Source organism: Rattus norvegicus, chromosome 3, assembly GCF_036323735.1.
Source record: "Rattus norvegicus strain BN/NHsdMcwi chromosome 3, GRCr8, whole genome shotgun sequence".
Lineage (NCBI taxonomy): Eukaryota > Metazoa > Chordata > Mammalia > Rodentia > Muridae > Rattus > Rattus norvegicus.
In genome coordinates, this window is record NC_086021.1 from 164,611,762 (window position 1) to 164,628,119 (window position 16,358).

General features: G+C 43.1%; 1 protein-coding gene across 1 annotated transcript in view; it reads right to left on the reverse strand.

Moving 5' to 3' along the window:
• Trpc4ap (transient receptor potential cation channel, subfamily C, member 4 associated protein) overlaps positions 1-16,358 on the reverse strand; it is a 70,978-nt gene that overhangs the window by 29,616 nt on the left and 25,004 nt on the right. Inside the window, exons 4-6 of the mRNA NM_001100748.1 lie at positions 10,443-10,500; positions 8,292-8,347; positions 4,997-5,125 (exon numbers count right to left, since the gene is read on the reverse strand). Of these exons, the coding sequence (NP_001094218.1) occupies positions 4,997-5,125; positions 8,292-8,347; positions 10,443-10,500 (243 nt within the window). The remainder of the gene's footprint in view (positions 1-4,996; positions 5,126-8,291; positions 8,348-10,442; positions 10,501-16,358) is intronic.

The window sequence follows — 16,358 nt, forward strand, 5'->3', positions numbered from 1 at the left end:
TAATTTTGAACTTGTGTCTGCCTACTCTTCCCAGGGATTTTTCAGGCCTCATAAATACCCTCCCTCCACAGCATGGTTGGGTGTGTGACGTGAATATACTAGACTTTCCTGGGGCTCCACACTGACATCAACACAGAACCTGACAAGCAGCTCTGGTTCTGTTCTTTCCATCGCTTTACCACATGCAGTGTTTTGCTCCTCTGTGCACTTGGGTGAGCTGTGGTAACCTCTCACTACAACTGCAGTGAGCACCGAGAGGTGCTCCTTTTGTACAGTGCACAGTATAGAACTTCTAACTTTATCGACACTGTGTCCAAAGTTTTTAAATTAATGTTTACTCTAACTTTTAGCAGATGTTCTACAGCATGCAAAGGAATTTCCCTTCTATTCCTAGCTGTATGACTTCAGTCTCATGACAGCTTCATATATGGAGAACTAGGATCTTAGGAGTGCTATTGAAAGGTGGTAGGACCCTGAAGAGATACTTAGGAAATTAGGGGTACCCAGCTGGAAGGTGGTTCTCCTGGGATTCCTTAGTAACTCGAGGGAGAAAGGTATAAGGAGCCATCTAGCCGTTCCTCACAGTTCTCTCACACTCAGTGCTGTTATTTGCCATGAGGTGGCACAGCCACTCAGACTGTGCTGTGTGAACTTTGAGGCTCCAGAACTATAAGCCAAATCAACTTCATTTACTTCCTGAGAAGTCCATGTCAGGTGTTTTTTACTAACATAACCTGACTAAATGCTTTCTTTATTTAAAAAAAAAAAAAAAGCTTTTTTCTATTCTTTTTCCTTTTTTTTAAATGTTTGTTTCTGGCCTGGAGAGATGGCTCACTGGTTAGGAGCACTGGCTACTCTCCCATAGGACCCAGTCAGTTAGCAGCAGGCACACGGCAGCTCATGACTCCCTGTAACTCCAGCTCTGGGAGCGCTAATCCCTTCTTCTGGACTCTGCAGCACTGCATGCAGGTGGTGCACAGAGACACATGCAGGCAAAATACCCATACAAGTAGGGTACACACATAAAAATGCTTGTTTATAACCTCGCGGTTTTGCTTCCTTCACATCTGTACAGATGTTCCATGAGCTCTCCTTGTTTAAATCATCACATAGTCTACGGAGAGCACCTGCTTCCTCCTCCGCTCCAATTCACTGACCTTCCACTGGCCTGAGTATTTTTTTATCACTGCACAGAAACTTGTCATTATTTGTCGAGTCTACTCCCAAGTAATCTGACACTATGTGGGGAGGGACAGGCCTTACCTTTCCTTAGAGCACAGCACCGGGCAGCAAGGAGCTTGGTGACCGCGCTAACAAGCAAAGGACTCCTGGACAGTGGTGGAGGAGGAGCGTTTGGGAGCAGACCAACTGGCCTCTCCCCAGGCAGTACGCACTGAGAGCAGCCACTCTGTTGCCCCTCCAAGCCCAGCCCATCGAGCTCAGGGCATGACTCTTGGCTCCTCCGTCCTTCTCGCCCTGTCTAACCCAGGGTGTGGGTCCAAAACCGGGTCCCACCACCGCACACCCACTTTTATTGTTGCTTATGAGATGGGGTATCCCACTGTAACTTAGGCTGGTTTGAAACTCACAACATCGCCTATGTTGGCTTTAGATTTCCAGTAATCCCCCTGGCTCAGGCTCCCCAGTGGCAGAATATGGGTTACACTATGCTCAGTTTCACTAACTTTTCTAATTTATCACTGTGTTTAGTGTCCCTATCATATCTCTCTGCTTCTGTCACAGGTGACCACTTCTATAAACTATTACTTTTTTTTATTTATCTAATGTATATTACAGGTAGTTGTAAGCCACCATGTGGTTGCTGGGATTTGAACTCAGAACCTCTGGGAAGAGCAATCAGTGCTCTTAACCACTGAGCCATCTCTCCAGCCCTAAACTATTACTTTATAATTAACTGGTTTTATGTTTGTTTTTATTTTATTTTATTTTTTTTGGGTTCTTTTTTTCGGAGCTGGGGACCGAACCCAGGGCCTTGCGCTTCCTAGGCAAGCGCTCTACCACTGAGCTAAATCCCCAACCCCTTATGTTTTATTTTTTAATTACAGGAAATGACATGCAGCCTCAGTGTTGTGCAGCTGGCTTTATCACAGTCACTTCTGCTCACCTGCACTTTTCCCACAAGACCAGTCATGCCAATGCTTTATTATATTCCAGCCTATGAAGAGACATGGGTCATACAGGCTTGCTTTTAAGCTTTCTACTCTGAAATAGTGACATCCTAAGTGTTGTTTCTTGATGCCCACAGAGAAGCTTTTCTAGGGCAGGAGCTGCTAGAGAACCTGACTGACCAGTAGAACGTAAGTTCTCCATCACAACACAATGCATATGTATGGGGAGGGGTGGTGTCTTCACACAGTGTCTTTGCACCACACGCTTGCATCTGCTCTCTAGCTGACAGACAGACCTTCTGGGTTTACTCTAGTGCTCTCATTTCTCCTGTGCTTGCATGTATGCATACGTGTTCACATGTTTGAGAAGGTCCATGTGGTGGGTAGAGGCTGATGTCCGTTCTCTCCTGGTCTTGGTCCACCTTGTTTACTAAAGCATGGGGCTCACCCCGACGCCCTGTCCATGCCTTCTAAGAAGCAGGAGCAAACATGGACCACCCAGACCATTTGGTTTTTATGGGAGTGTTCTGGATCCAAACTCCAGTCCTCACATTTACACAGCAAGTGCTTTACCCCCAAGCCTTTCCCTGCACCCTAGTGTTTTCACAGCCTTTAGAATACTTTTCTAGCCAGGTATAGTGGTGCATGCCTTTAATCTGAGCTCTCAGAAGGCAGAGGCAGGCAGGCAGATCTCTGAATTTGAGGCTAGCCTGGTCTCCAGTGAGTTCCATGACAGCCAGGGCTACATGGAGAAACTTAGTCTCTAAAAACAAGCAAACAAGCAAACAAGCAAACAAACAAACAAACAAACAAAGCAAAAAACCTTTCCCTAATTATATTTTATAGAATTATATGTATATGTGTCTATTTGTAGTTGGCTGCACATGTGTGTATATGAATGTGTGCATGTGTATGTGTATGTATATGTGTGAGGTGAGCATCTGTATGTGTATATGTTATGTCTGTATATACACTGGTGGACTCACAGTTGTTGGTTTTCTCCTTTTCCTATGTTTCCCAGAGACTGAACTCAGGTTCTCAGCCTGGTGGCAGATGCCTATACCTGACAGGCCCCCTCTGGCTGCAAGTTTTTGTTTCTGAGATCATTTACTTACAAGCATGCTGAGGCACAGGTCACAAAGAGCCCATTCTCGGTAGAGCACTGAGGTCTCAGCCCTTGGGGCAGGGCTTTTCTAGGGCTGGCACACAGCATGTACCCATTCAAGTATTTCCACTCCACATCCACGAGGATCTGCTCACCACACACAGTGTGAGATCTGCAACTCCTGACTTTTAATGAAGCCAAGTATCTATCAATGGCTCATCTATTTCTCCTTTGTGAAATGCCTGTTCACGTATCACTGTTCATTTGTTAATGAGTCCATATTTTTTTTCTTTTCTTTTTTTTGGAGCTGGGGACCGAACCCAAGGCCCAAGCACTCTACCACTGAGCTAAATCCCCAACCCCAAGTCCATATCTTTTTCATATTGATTTGTAGGAATTTTTGATGAATTCTGAATATTAATCCTCTGTTTGCTGCATGAATTGCAAGTACTCTTTCCACATGTTATACATGTTACATGAAGGCACCTACAAAGTATGGTGGAACCTATCACTATCTGGGTAACACAGACAGGACTGAGAAGGCATGAGGGACCAAGTGGGCAAAGCTGGGAAGGAGCAATTACTGTCTCCTACTCAGACGACCAGGGAGCACGGGGTCCTGCACGGATAGCCGCTCTCACACACTGGGCTAAACACATGATTCTTGAGAAATAACAAAGACATTTTATCAAAGAGCACAAAGGGCCTGTCTGGGGACTGGACACATTGGGAACATGTTCTCAGAGACAATGGGACACTGTGATACTTCTGCCTGCCTAACAGCAGGCAAGGCCTGAGTGAACGCTGGGCAACAGTGCGTGTGTGCTCTCCTGTCTGCAACCTCCAGGAGACTAGACAGCAACGACAGGAAACCTGCCAAATAGCAATCAAGGGAGGCACGGCAGGACCGAAAAAATGAACTCCAGGCCCTACCCAGCTCTTATTCTAACTTTAGCCTAGTGTACACAGGTGCATTTTTGGAAGTCTGAGTTTCTGAAGAGAAAACTTTAATGTTTTCATCTTTGTGTTGCTATTTTTTGAGACAAAATCTCACTCTGGCCCTGATAACCTTAAACATGTGATGAGCTGCCCAGTAAGTGTCATGTGGCCTTCACCTTTAATCCCAGCACTCAAGAGGCAGAGGCAGGGGGATCTCTTGAGTTTGAGGACAGCTTGGTATACAGAATGAGTTCCAAGACAGCCAGAGCCACACAGAGAAGCGCTGTCTTGTAAAATAACAACAAAGCAAAACAGAAAGGAATGGCAGGATTTCAGATATTTTACACTGATACCTTCTTATGTTTAAGGCAATTAACCAACTTGAGCTGAAGGCTGGTCAGAAAAGATACAGGTAGATTAAAGAAGCGAAGGCCAACTATCACTGACAGAGTAAACAAAGCCCACAGAGAGTTGGTTTGTGAGCAGTCGCAGCTCATACAGCAGCAAATGCACATTAGAAACAACTTGTTTCACTAGAGTAGCAAGGAACACGAAAAATGACACTAAAGTCAGCACATGAATGTGAAGTTCATATTTCATACTCTTGGACTCAGTTTATCTGGGCATTTAATGTTTCTCAGCCGTGAGAATCCACTGGCGTAAGGAGCACAACCTGACTTTCTATGTCAAGCTCCTGCCTTTTAAGGACAAAGACTAACTCCGGGGCATGGAAGAACCTCCTTGAAAGGAGACTGTCTAATCATTAGCCAGGCTCATGAATCCAGTACCCAAGACCCCTCCACAGTAACACAACACAGCTCACCTTCTTAACACCCAAAATGTCTTCAATGAGAGTTGCTGTTTGTAAGAACGTCTTCTTACTTGTCATCAGTGTGAACAGAAAAATCACAAAATCATTCTTTTCTGCCAAACGCTTTGTTACTCCTTCCGTCTGTCACAGGGAGAAGAGAAAAGGTAGAATAGCTTGTGACCACAACACAAAGCATTGTTCCAGATGCAGAAAGTAAGTCCGTCCTGGAAAACTAGCACGAGCCTACAAATCTAGAAGTCACGTGTACGTGGTGGGGAACAAGAGTAAGGATCCCGGCCTTCAGACCACACAGCAGGGGGCCCACTTTGGAGCTAGGAGTGAGGAAAAGAGCAGGAGGCGATGAACGGCTTCAGATGGCTTGTAAAACCTAAGCCCAATAGCTCCCTTTAGAGAATCAACACAGCATCATCCAGACAAAAGCCCGCTGACTAATGTGAGCGCCAGCAGGAGTGTGAGGTGATGCTTCACAAGGGGGCTGCTCAAGGCTTCTGCAGTCTGGCTTCAGCCTGAACACGCTTGCTATCTAATGCTTGACCACTGGGGGTCAGAACGGAGGTCTGATTCCATCTAGGTGACCTGACAGTTACTTCTCACCCCTGAATCTCCATGTCTTCACCTGTACATGGCTATCTCCTAAGTCTGGGAGGATTCCTGTGAGAGAGTGCAGGAAACCCTGCATTTACAGGAAGCCTCTCTCATTTAGACACTAACCTTGAGCCAAAGTGATCTTGGAGTAACCAATAGGCTTTAAGTTTCCTTTGCTATCAATTAACTCACTCTTCTGACTCTCACTCAACAGTCCTTCAAATGGGTAAACAGTATCTGGCAGGGAGAATCTTTCAGAGACTTACCTCAGGTCAGGTCAGGCTGGATGACTCGATGTTAACACTACTCCTACCATTTGGAGAGTACATTGCCCACAAAGTTCCTATCTGCCAGTACCATTTAGAACACGGGAACAAGATGAGTGTCTGAAGTAGACACATAAATCAAGAATGCTTGGCCTATGTTATGGGCTATGCCATCAGAAAAATAATATAGCTATTGTTTTTTGCCTCTTGTAGAATAAAAAGGCTTGTTATGAAATGCTTTTACACAAAACAGCTTACAAAAGTCTTAAACTATTTGTAGCAGATTGCTGGCAGTTGTTTAATCTGGTTAATGGGATCGCATGTGATTTACACTCTGTATCTTATCTACAGTTACCATTTTCTTTAGTCAAGAATATGCTTTGGGGACAGCAACATGATAGGTAAAGGCACTTGCCACCAGACTCAACAACCCCAATTTGATCTTTGGACCCATGTGGTGTAAAAGGAGAAATGTCCCCCTCAGCAAGTTCATCTCCAACTTACACACACACACACACACACACACACACACAGAGAAGATGGGAAGAGGCAAGCCTACCACCTCATTCTTCTAGATGATTCTCCTCCTCAGTGAAAGCATCCTAGCTCACTCTACACATATGTGCTTTTCCTCCTCCGAAGCCTCAAAGCCCTGCTCTACTCCTGTCTACATCCGTCCCTCACCAAACTCGACCTTCCAGCACTGTCGTGTGAGAGAGGCATTCTATTATTTAATGTCGCACCTCTGCTATCTACAGTAGGCCTACAACATGTGCGGTATTTAAAGACTAGAATAAAATACAAAGATGACAAAGGAAATAAAACAACTAGCTGGCAAATAACCTCTAAATAGGGTTCAAGACTTTGGCTTTTTAACTGGTGAGCGGGTATTCCAAACAAAGAGAACTTTATAATCAATGAGATAAATATGTCAATCAAATTTAATTTTCAAAATGAAGGGAATGATAAAAATGTGTTGAGTATCTCATTGGGTTAGAACTCAACAGGTATCTAGGCTGGCCAGCCAGCAGGCCTGGTACCCGCCTGCCTCTGCCCCTTGCACTGCGACTAGGCAAGCAGCACATCTGCTTTGTTACTTGGAATCAAAGTGGGGTCCCTACACTTGCATGGCGAGTCACCACAGGGGCCATCTCTGTAGCCCTCCATTTTAAAAACTGAACTGTTTTACTAGAATGTTTCTGATTAATATTAGGTCACAATTTAAATACACCGTTCCAGGGAACTTGACAACTATGGAGTCACTCTCTTCTATGTTCTTTTGTTTTCTTAAATATTATTGAACTTTAGCTGCAAAAATAGTTGAACCTTTGCCCTAATACCCACCCATGCTTTGGTGGGCTACTAGGCTGTACCAGCATGGCAAACTGAGACACACTCTCCGTGTGAGTCTCACACTAGATTCTGAGAACGTGCACAAAAAGTAAAGTATCTTAAAAACTGTATTGAGTGGAGTGATAATATTCTTACTAGATATATTATCAAAATAATTATTTTTCCTATTTCAAAAAAGTGGCTGTAAGGAAATGCACAATGACTGACAAAGCCTGAGTTGTAATCCACAGACACAGGCGCTCCAACAGCTCACTATCTGCGCTGGCCACCAAGAAGCATTCAGCATCTGAGTGTCTGTCAGTTTCTGTAGGCCATGGACCCACCCTTCTTCATCCTGACCTTTCTCATCCACTTCCCATGTGTGTGAGCAGCACTCACCTGAAGTCTTCTTCAGAATGAGACAAGAAACACAGTTAAAGATTTCTTTTGCTTCCGTGACAGAGGAACAGCGGCACTTAGCGTGTTCTGTGACCAGTGAGTTTACCATACATGTTGCTTTTAAAGCCCAACATTTACACACTCACTGCTTACAAGTGCATTCACTGTGATCTCATTCAGTTCTCCCCAAAACCCTGTTTGATTACACACTGTGTGGACCAGGCTCTCAGAGCTGTACTAAACCAGACACCAGGGCACAAAATCAACTTCCAACAGCGCTCAGTGTTTTCTTTCTACCCAATTACTTCCTCTATTCACCATTCTTCTTGGGACAGGACTTGTGGCTTTTGTTTTCCATTAAGGAAAATGAAAGAAGGTTATCTTAAAGAACATGGGTACTCTGCCAACACTTGTCACCTTTCAACAAACAATGGTGAGCCTCTGCTTGGGCACCTGTGTATGGGGGTGCTGTGTTTGGGGCCTACTGAAGTAGATTTGGGTCTTACTGAGTGCTACAAAATTATGCCTCTCCATTATTTCCACTTGCTGGTCCTGATTCTCAGGCACACAGAAAATAAGGCAAATCAATTCCCTAAAATATCTGAAGACAGGCCTCATGTCTGCCACCCCACTCACACTGCCCTCTCACCGCTGAAGATAAAGTAGGAGATGATAACTGGGACCGCGAGGGGAGGAGTACTCACACAGACACAGGTATTGTACAGGATGCTCAAGCAGTCCTTCGACATCTCATCACTTACTGCAAAGGAAGGAGGAACATTATTTCTCATAGAAAAGACAGTGTAACATCAGCACGCTTCCGAACAGGGACATAAGCTGTTCTAGCTGGGCGGGTGCTTCTTCCTTCAGTCCCAGCACTAGGGTGGGGGTGGCAGGCACCGCACAGGTACTTAGTCCTCGCAGCTTTAAGCAAACACATGAGCCCCTCGCTACGCTGCAGTGCCAACAGGAAAAGACTCAAGGTCTATTTTCAGAAGCAGAACTTTTTTTTTTTTTTTTTGGTTCTTTTTTTCGGAGCTGGGGACCGAACCCAGGGCCTTGCGCTTCCTAGGCAAGCACTCTACCACTGAGCTAAATCCCCAACCCCAGAAGCAGAACTTCTAAATCCAGAGTAAGAACCCTGGGCATTCCTCATGTACATTCCCACTGCAAACTCTGCCAGCAGAAAATAAGGCATCACTTCTGCCTCCAACTCGCCAACTGGGGGCTTAGGTTTGTTACAATTATTTATATTAGGGAAGTAGCTTCTAATGTCTGATGTACTGTCAATTCCAATGAAGAAAGATCTCATTACTTATGATCAGAACAAGACTGTAGTACAAAAAATAACTTACTTTTATGTCCCCACAACCCCAGGGATGAACCTGAGTATGAGCCATGGAGGAGTGTTCTGTGTGGTGGTGTACTTACTTATTAGTGTCCACCCTCCTTCCTCCTCATGACCCTCCACTCTAACACCTGCACCTCCCTCAAGATCCCAAGAGCGGCCTGTCAGACTAGCCTGCTAGGACAGATGGGCTTCTCATACTGTTGACAATGTGGTTTCCCTCATGACACCTCTCAACTTGTTTTAGTAGCAAAATTACTATTATGAAGTAGCAACAAAAATAACTGTATGGCTGGCACCACCACACAAGAGGAATTGTATTAAGGGGTTGCAACATTAGGAAGGTTGCTACTTGCTCTCAGAGTACAGAAGTAAGACACCTGAATGAGTATGAGAGCAGAGCATGGTGACGCATGTCTGCAAGCCCAGTACTTGGAAGGTGGAGGCAGGAGGATCAGGAATTTATGGTCTTTTTCTGGAATTTATGTTATGTGACTAAGGAAGTCACAAAGTTCAAAGTCAGTCTGTCTCACCCCAGCCCCACCAAATAAATAAATAAATAAATTCTTTTAACTACTACTGTACAATGGAGCCATATATAGTAATATATCCTGCTGTCGGTGCAAACTGAAAATGTGTATATTACACACACACACACACACACACACACACACACACACACACACACACGTTAACCAAAGTGATCACTAGCTTTTAGGGGCAGAGTATATACCTTTATGGTAGAGCTTTTAAAAATTAAATATTGAAACCTAAAACGACTGTATAAAAATAATAGACCCAACATGCCCACCTAAAAAGTCATGTAGTACGCAAGCACTGACTTCTTGCCGTACAGGACTCTGGCAATGAACGAGCTTTTTCTTCATTGATTTGGTTATTTCCTTAGAGACGGGGTCTTACGTGGCACCACCACATCCAATGTGACTGAACTTTTTACATGAGCATCACTCTCCTTTATAAAAGGAGTCTGACGGTGGATGGGCTGTTCAAACAAAACGATCTTCCTAGGTATCTTTTGTTTCTTGTGTAGATAACTACACAAGTAACATAAAAACCTCCCAAGAAAACGAAAGCTGGGTCAAGTGATTGTTAGAAAATAAAGAAACGTGGGGTTGGGGATTTAGCTCAGTGGTAGAGCGCTTGCCTAGGAAGCACAAGGCCCCCAGCTGGGTTCGGTCCCCAGCTCTGAAAAAGAAAAAAAAGAACCAAATAAATAAATAAATAAATAAATAAATAAATAAAATAAATAAATAAATAAAGAGATGCAACTCCTGTAAACCAGTGATCTTCAGGTTTTTCTTAAAGATAGTAAATTTTCCTTTCTAACAAATACAGAATTAATAGTACATTGTTCAGCTTGAGATGGACAGAGCAACTTACGGCTGACTGGAAGACATGTTCTTAAATCTCAAAAAGGAGCCACTCCTGCCAATGGCCACCACCCCAGCACACTGGGATGAAACCAGCACCCAACAAGCACACTTACTTTTCAGTTTCTGTCCCCGGATAGAGATGGTAGGCCTCATAAGAATTTCTACAAGAAGCTGAAACCAAAAATAGAACAATAAATTAAAAACTTAATTCAAAGCATAGCCCACATCCAATTTTTACTGTGGACACATGTGGTCTAGTCTAGGAGCTGTCACAAACCCTCATGTTCAGTAAGGGTCAACAGAAGCTGCACTCTGGCCAGAAGAGGGCACTGGGTCCTCTGGAGCTGGAGTTCCAGAGGCTGTGACTCACCCATTTGGGTACAGGGCACAGACTCTGAGTCCTCAGAGAGTGTGAACACTCTACCTTTGAGGCACCTCTCCGACTCCCGAGGAGCATCTCTTAAGAATTTTTATAACAAGGCTTTTTAATTGTCAAATAAAGTTGCTTTCTATTTCAGTATTTTTGTTATCTTTGAGACACAGTTTAGATGAATAGCTCAGGCTAGCCTCCAACTCATGATCCTTCAGCCTCCCAAGTATTAGGATTACAACTCTTCACCTCCAGTCTACTTTCTACTTAAATATACTAAAGTATTTAAAGTAATCTTGTGCTAATAAAATATCTAAGTCCATGTATCTAAAGACATTCATAATAAATAGGTATTTTGCTTTATTTTATTGCTTAAATCAAAGCTGGAACAATTTTGGAACAGAACAAAAATGCTCTCCTGGCCCTTTACAGCTACACACCAGTACCGGACAGCACATCCGAGACACCTGAACCAAGAAGGAGAAAAAAGATCCCACAGCAGTTTTAAAAGTTTTTGTTTCTTTTCATTGTTTTAAAGTCAACCAGCAGCCTATAAGACTAGAGATCAACTGAAGAATCTACGAAATCCTCCACACATCTCGAACCAGCAACAAATCTTTAGACAGCAAATGCATATTGGGGATTACCCTACTATGAGCATATCTCATGTGGATATCATAATTTGATATCCAGCACTGATGGGGAGGGGCTTTGGCACATGACTGTGGCCGACAAAATGAACTCCGTCAGCATTCCTGCAGCAGACTGACACTTCTGGAGACTCACGGGCTCAGCTTCCTGAACAACTGCACTTAAGGCTAACTGCACTGTAAGAGACAAGAACGAGGTCTCAGGACTGACTCGGGCAAGCAATGAAAGGTGCTCTCAAGGGAGCTTTTTGCTTTGTACAACAGAGGGGTAGGCTGTGCTTAACTACTACCCAGCCTCCAGCCCTCATGTAGCATACTAAAAACATTTAATAATTAGTTAATTGTGGGGAGGGAGAGTGGGCACACGGGTGCTATGGTGAACTGAGGCAGTCAGATGACAACTGTGGTAGTCAGTTCTCTTCTTCCACTATGTGGGTCCTCGGCATTAGCCAACGCTTTCCATACACAGCGCTTCTCAAGAGACTACAATCCCGAGCTCTCGAGATGTAAAACGCTCAACTGCATCAAGTGGTTCACCTAAATAAGTAAGCCCAGTGAGATCATGTCCAAGTCAGTGAGTACGTGGCCCTAAACATCAGGAGCGCCTCTCTACCTGGCCCTCAGACACGGTTCACCTGACCCATACCTGAGATTACAGATGCTCCTGCTATGTGGATTCCCGGGACTCAGACTCAGGTGCTTTTACCCAATAGCCATTTCCCTAGCTTCCGACATACACGTCTCTGCTTTTTGTCTTATTGTTTAAAAGGTTTATGGGGTATTCTGCCTGCATGCAGATTTCATTAAGGCCAGAAGAGGCACTGGAACCTCTGGTATCAGTTAAGGATAGTTGTTGAGTTGCCATGTAGGTGCCAGAAACCAAACTTGGACTGTCACCAAAAGTAGCCAGTGATCATAACCTCTGAACTATTTCTTCAGCTCCTCCTATATACCTTTCTTAACTGTTGGTGGCAGAGCTCCTGCCTAGTGTATGCAAGGCCATGGTTCTACCAGGGCAGAGGGGAAAGGGTGAGACTGTGAAGGCTAGGCATGATAGACACTTATCACTCAATCCTTACCTTTGCAGAAATGCCACTGGTGGTATAGGCATCTAACCGCAGCTTTCAGGAGGCAGGGGGACTGATAACACAAGGCCTGCTTGGGTTACAGAGCTAGCAAGGCTATCTGAGCAACCCAGTAAGACGCTGTCTTGGGGTGGTGGGGTGGGGCCAAGTTTTAAGTTTGGACAGTCACACACACACACACCTTTACCTAGTACTTAGAGAGCAAAGACAGGAAGATCAGGGACTCAAGGCTATCCTCAGCTTCAGCACAAGTAGAGACTAGCCTGGACAATAAAGGAACTTGTCTCAAAAAAATTCAAAACTAAAAACTTGCAGATACCCAATGGTGTGCTCACACATATGTAAGCATTCACACATACATACAAGTGTTAATGAATTAATAAGTAAATGAAAGGGATGATAACCAAATAAAAACACCAAAAAAAAAAAAATAGTAAAACAGCTACTAACAGTTGATAGAAAAGGAATCACAAACACATGAAAATACCCAATCTCACCCTCAGAAGGATATTCATTTTTACAACTATGGAAAATAATAAAGAGCTTTCATCTTAATAATAAAAGAGACAACCCAATTTTAAAATGGGAATAGGAGAGGCTGACAGTCCTTTAAAGAAGCAAATGACAAAGGTGTGAAAGAAGGTCAATGGCATTGGCCATCAGGAGAATACAAATCCAGGTCACAAAGATGAAGTCCACTGTCACTGGAATGGGGCAATGAGAACGACATGATCAACATATTGGAAAACAAAGAGAAATCTGAATATTTAAACACAGCTGAAAGGGGTAGGAAATGGTACAGCCTCTTTGGAAAACAGTCACCCAGTTCCCGCAGTTACATCGGTTACCATGTGACCCAGCAATTTCACTCCTAGGTATACACCCAAGAGAGAGGAAGACGTGTGTCTTCACAGAAACTTGCAGAATGTTTATAGGCAGCAGTCTTCATTACAGTCAGCTGTGGAGAGTTTTGGGACACTTTGAGAGAAACTTGGCAGGAATTTGACATTGGGCCAGGACAGGAAATAAGCTCAGGCAGGAATCTGATTTTAGGCTAGAACAAAGAAGTAGGCTTCAGGCAAGAATCTGACTTTGGGCTAGGACAGGGCCCTAGAAACAGTGATCACAGGACTTTGTTTATGGCCTTGCTTGTTCCTTGACTATCTGTGTTTATTGTCTTGCTTGCTCCTTAACCTAGAACCGACCTTATTACTTGCATGTAATTAAAATGGTAAAAAAGTAGACTGGGAAAAAATTAACCCACTTCAGCCTCAGAACTGGCTGGGGTCATGCTACAGTGTTGTCTAATTGTCCCTTTCTTTTTTAATCCTCCAGAACAGCAACTGTAGAGTCGAAAGGGAGATTAGTGGTTGCCAGGGCAGGAGGAAGAGGATAGTGGAGTCCCAGCTAATACAGAGTATCTTTGGGGTATGATGAAACTGTTCTGACTGTGGTGATGCCTCTGAATACAATGAGCTATACACACTATACTTCACCTTAGGCAAGATATCAAAAAAACAAAACAAGAAAAGAAAAAAGAACTTCTGGCATGTGAACCATATTTCAATAATATAAGTAAAAGAAAGAGCTGTAAAGAAATGTAGCAGTGAATTAGTTAAAAAGCACTTTTTGGGGCTGGAGAGATAGCGCAGTGGGTAAGAGCACTGACTGCTCTTCTAGAGGTGCTGAGTTCAAATCCCAGCAACCACATGGTGTCTCACAACCACAGCAATGGGATCTGATGCCCTCTTCTGGTGTGTCTGAGGATAGTGATGGTATATTCACACACATAAAATAAATAAAACCTTTATTTAAAAAGCACTTTTTGGCTCCCAGTGGGTCCCTCTTCCATCCACCCACCAGAGCCCTCTGGATTCGAGAATGAAAGACACACACAAGCTAATTTTGATATGCCTTGACTAGCTCAATGGCTGGGCATTTCTAGTCCTCCCCAAGGCTAACAAACACCCTGCTCTGGTATTCCTGAGTTAATATCTTTTAAAATCTGTTTAAAATTTCATCTGTTACCCCACACCCAACTGGGGAAGTGGCCTCTAGGGTGGCATTCCTGGATCCTTACATGCCGACAGGAAAAAGTTTCACCTTTCTCCTTCCCTGTCATAGCAATTCTGTCTCTCCTCTCTCCCAGCCCCTTGCCCATGCAATATAAAAATCCTACCTCCTTCTCTCTGCCCAGCCATTGGCTGTATGGCAATTCTTTACTATCAATCAAAGCCAGCTGCGGCAGGGACCCTCAGGTCTAGAAGCATGGCTTTTTGGGAACCAAAATAAGACAAATCATTAAAACCAATCCCCAACATCTCACCATTTCTGTCCAAATTTTCTTAAAAAGGCTCTTCTCTTAGATACAAATTGAACATAAACATAACAATCATGTAAATTACAAAGTATTATATATAATTAACATCCCAGCCCATCATATTTGTCAATTAAAGTACTCTACCATCTATTCTAATTTAACAAGCTTATAATTCTATACCTGAGTTGTTTTGATTTTAGCTTGTATTACCATCTAAAAACCATCCTTTCAAATCTATATCATCTTCCTCAATGTTAAACAACTTGAGTTTGATTATGAGAGACTATAATTAGTCTTCAACCCCATCAGAAATCCGAGAAAGAATTAAATATCATCTGAAGACACAGGAAGCACAAAGCATGGCTTCCAAAACGTAACCAACTTGGAGAGACAGCTGACTACCTGGACAGTCCTTCATTCCTCCAAACACTGGGGTAACCGTCTTTAGCCTCTGGCCCAGAACCATCTAACACATCTTGAAATGAAGCAGGAACTATAAAGGACTTGTGTATGGTCTTGGCAGAGCAAAGCTGTCAACTATCCTGCACTGTGTGTCTTTTCTTGGACAGTATTTTTGTCTGTACATGAATAAGGTAAGTTTTTCCCAGTGGCTATTCTGCCATAACTGGAGCAGCTCCATATGGAGGTTATGATGTTCAATGTCTTCTTTAAACCAAGAAGGGGCAATGTCAGGAGCAGTCATGTCTCTGTCAAATGATCTCTAATAATGAACTGATATTAAACTTCATAATCTGTGTGTTTCTGATGGTTCTGAAAACTATCTTTATGAAGTATATCTGAACTATTGAACATTGACTACTCTTAGCTATTTCTATACTCCTGGGTATTTCTACAGAAAGCACCTTAATACAATTAGATCAGAGTGCACTATAACCATGAGTTACTACCTGGCCCTTACCATGTGTTACTTACTCATCCTAAACACTGTGTAACAATAGTATTAGAAGTGCTGCACCTAAGCCTTGGTTTCTTAATGAGCTGTACAGGTATAATGCCTAAGATCAACAATATTAATTTCACATTTTCTATCGATATAAGAAATTTATATCAATGAAAACCTTAAATCTGCATCAATCTATAAATTCTGTACAAATGTAAAACTATAACTTCAATTTGTATCAATTATAAAGATTTCTATCAATGTAAGATTGTGGCTATATGATTCTTTGCTTTAAAATAAATCTAATAATCCACCCCAGCTATTTATTTCCTTCCTGTTCAAAATTATGACCATTTCCGAATAATCCCTTAAAATGACAACCTACCTATAATTTATAAAATAACCATAACCAGACATCCAATCCCAAGGGACCAGGATGATTCTCCGTAACTTCTTTCTGCTGAATAGGGGCGATGAGAAATTCTTTAAAGGGGTAGGGAGGAGTAGGAAAATTAGAAAATGTGATTAGACTTAAGAAAGCTAGCTTTAGCATCTGTTATCCAGTCTCTGTATGTTTAGAAGGCTCAGGACTTGATTGAAGTTCTGACTGGATCTGCCTGAAAGGCTGGATGAAGCAAAGTCACCTAGAATAACCATATTGGGAATGGCCCTACCTAATGCTTTGTCCTATTTTGGCTCCCAA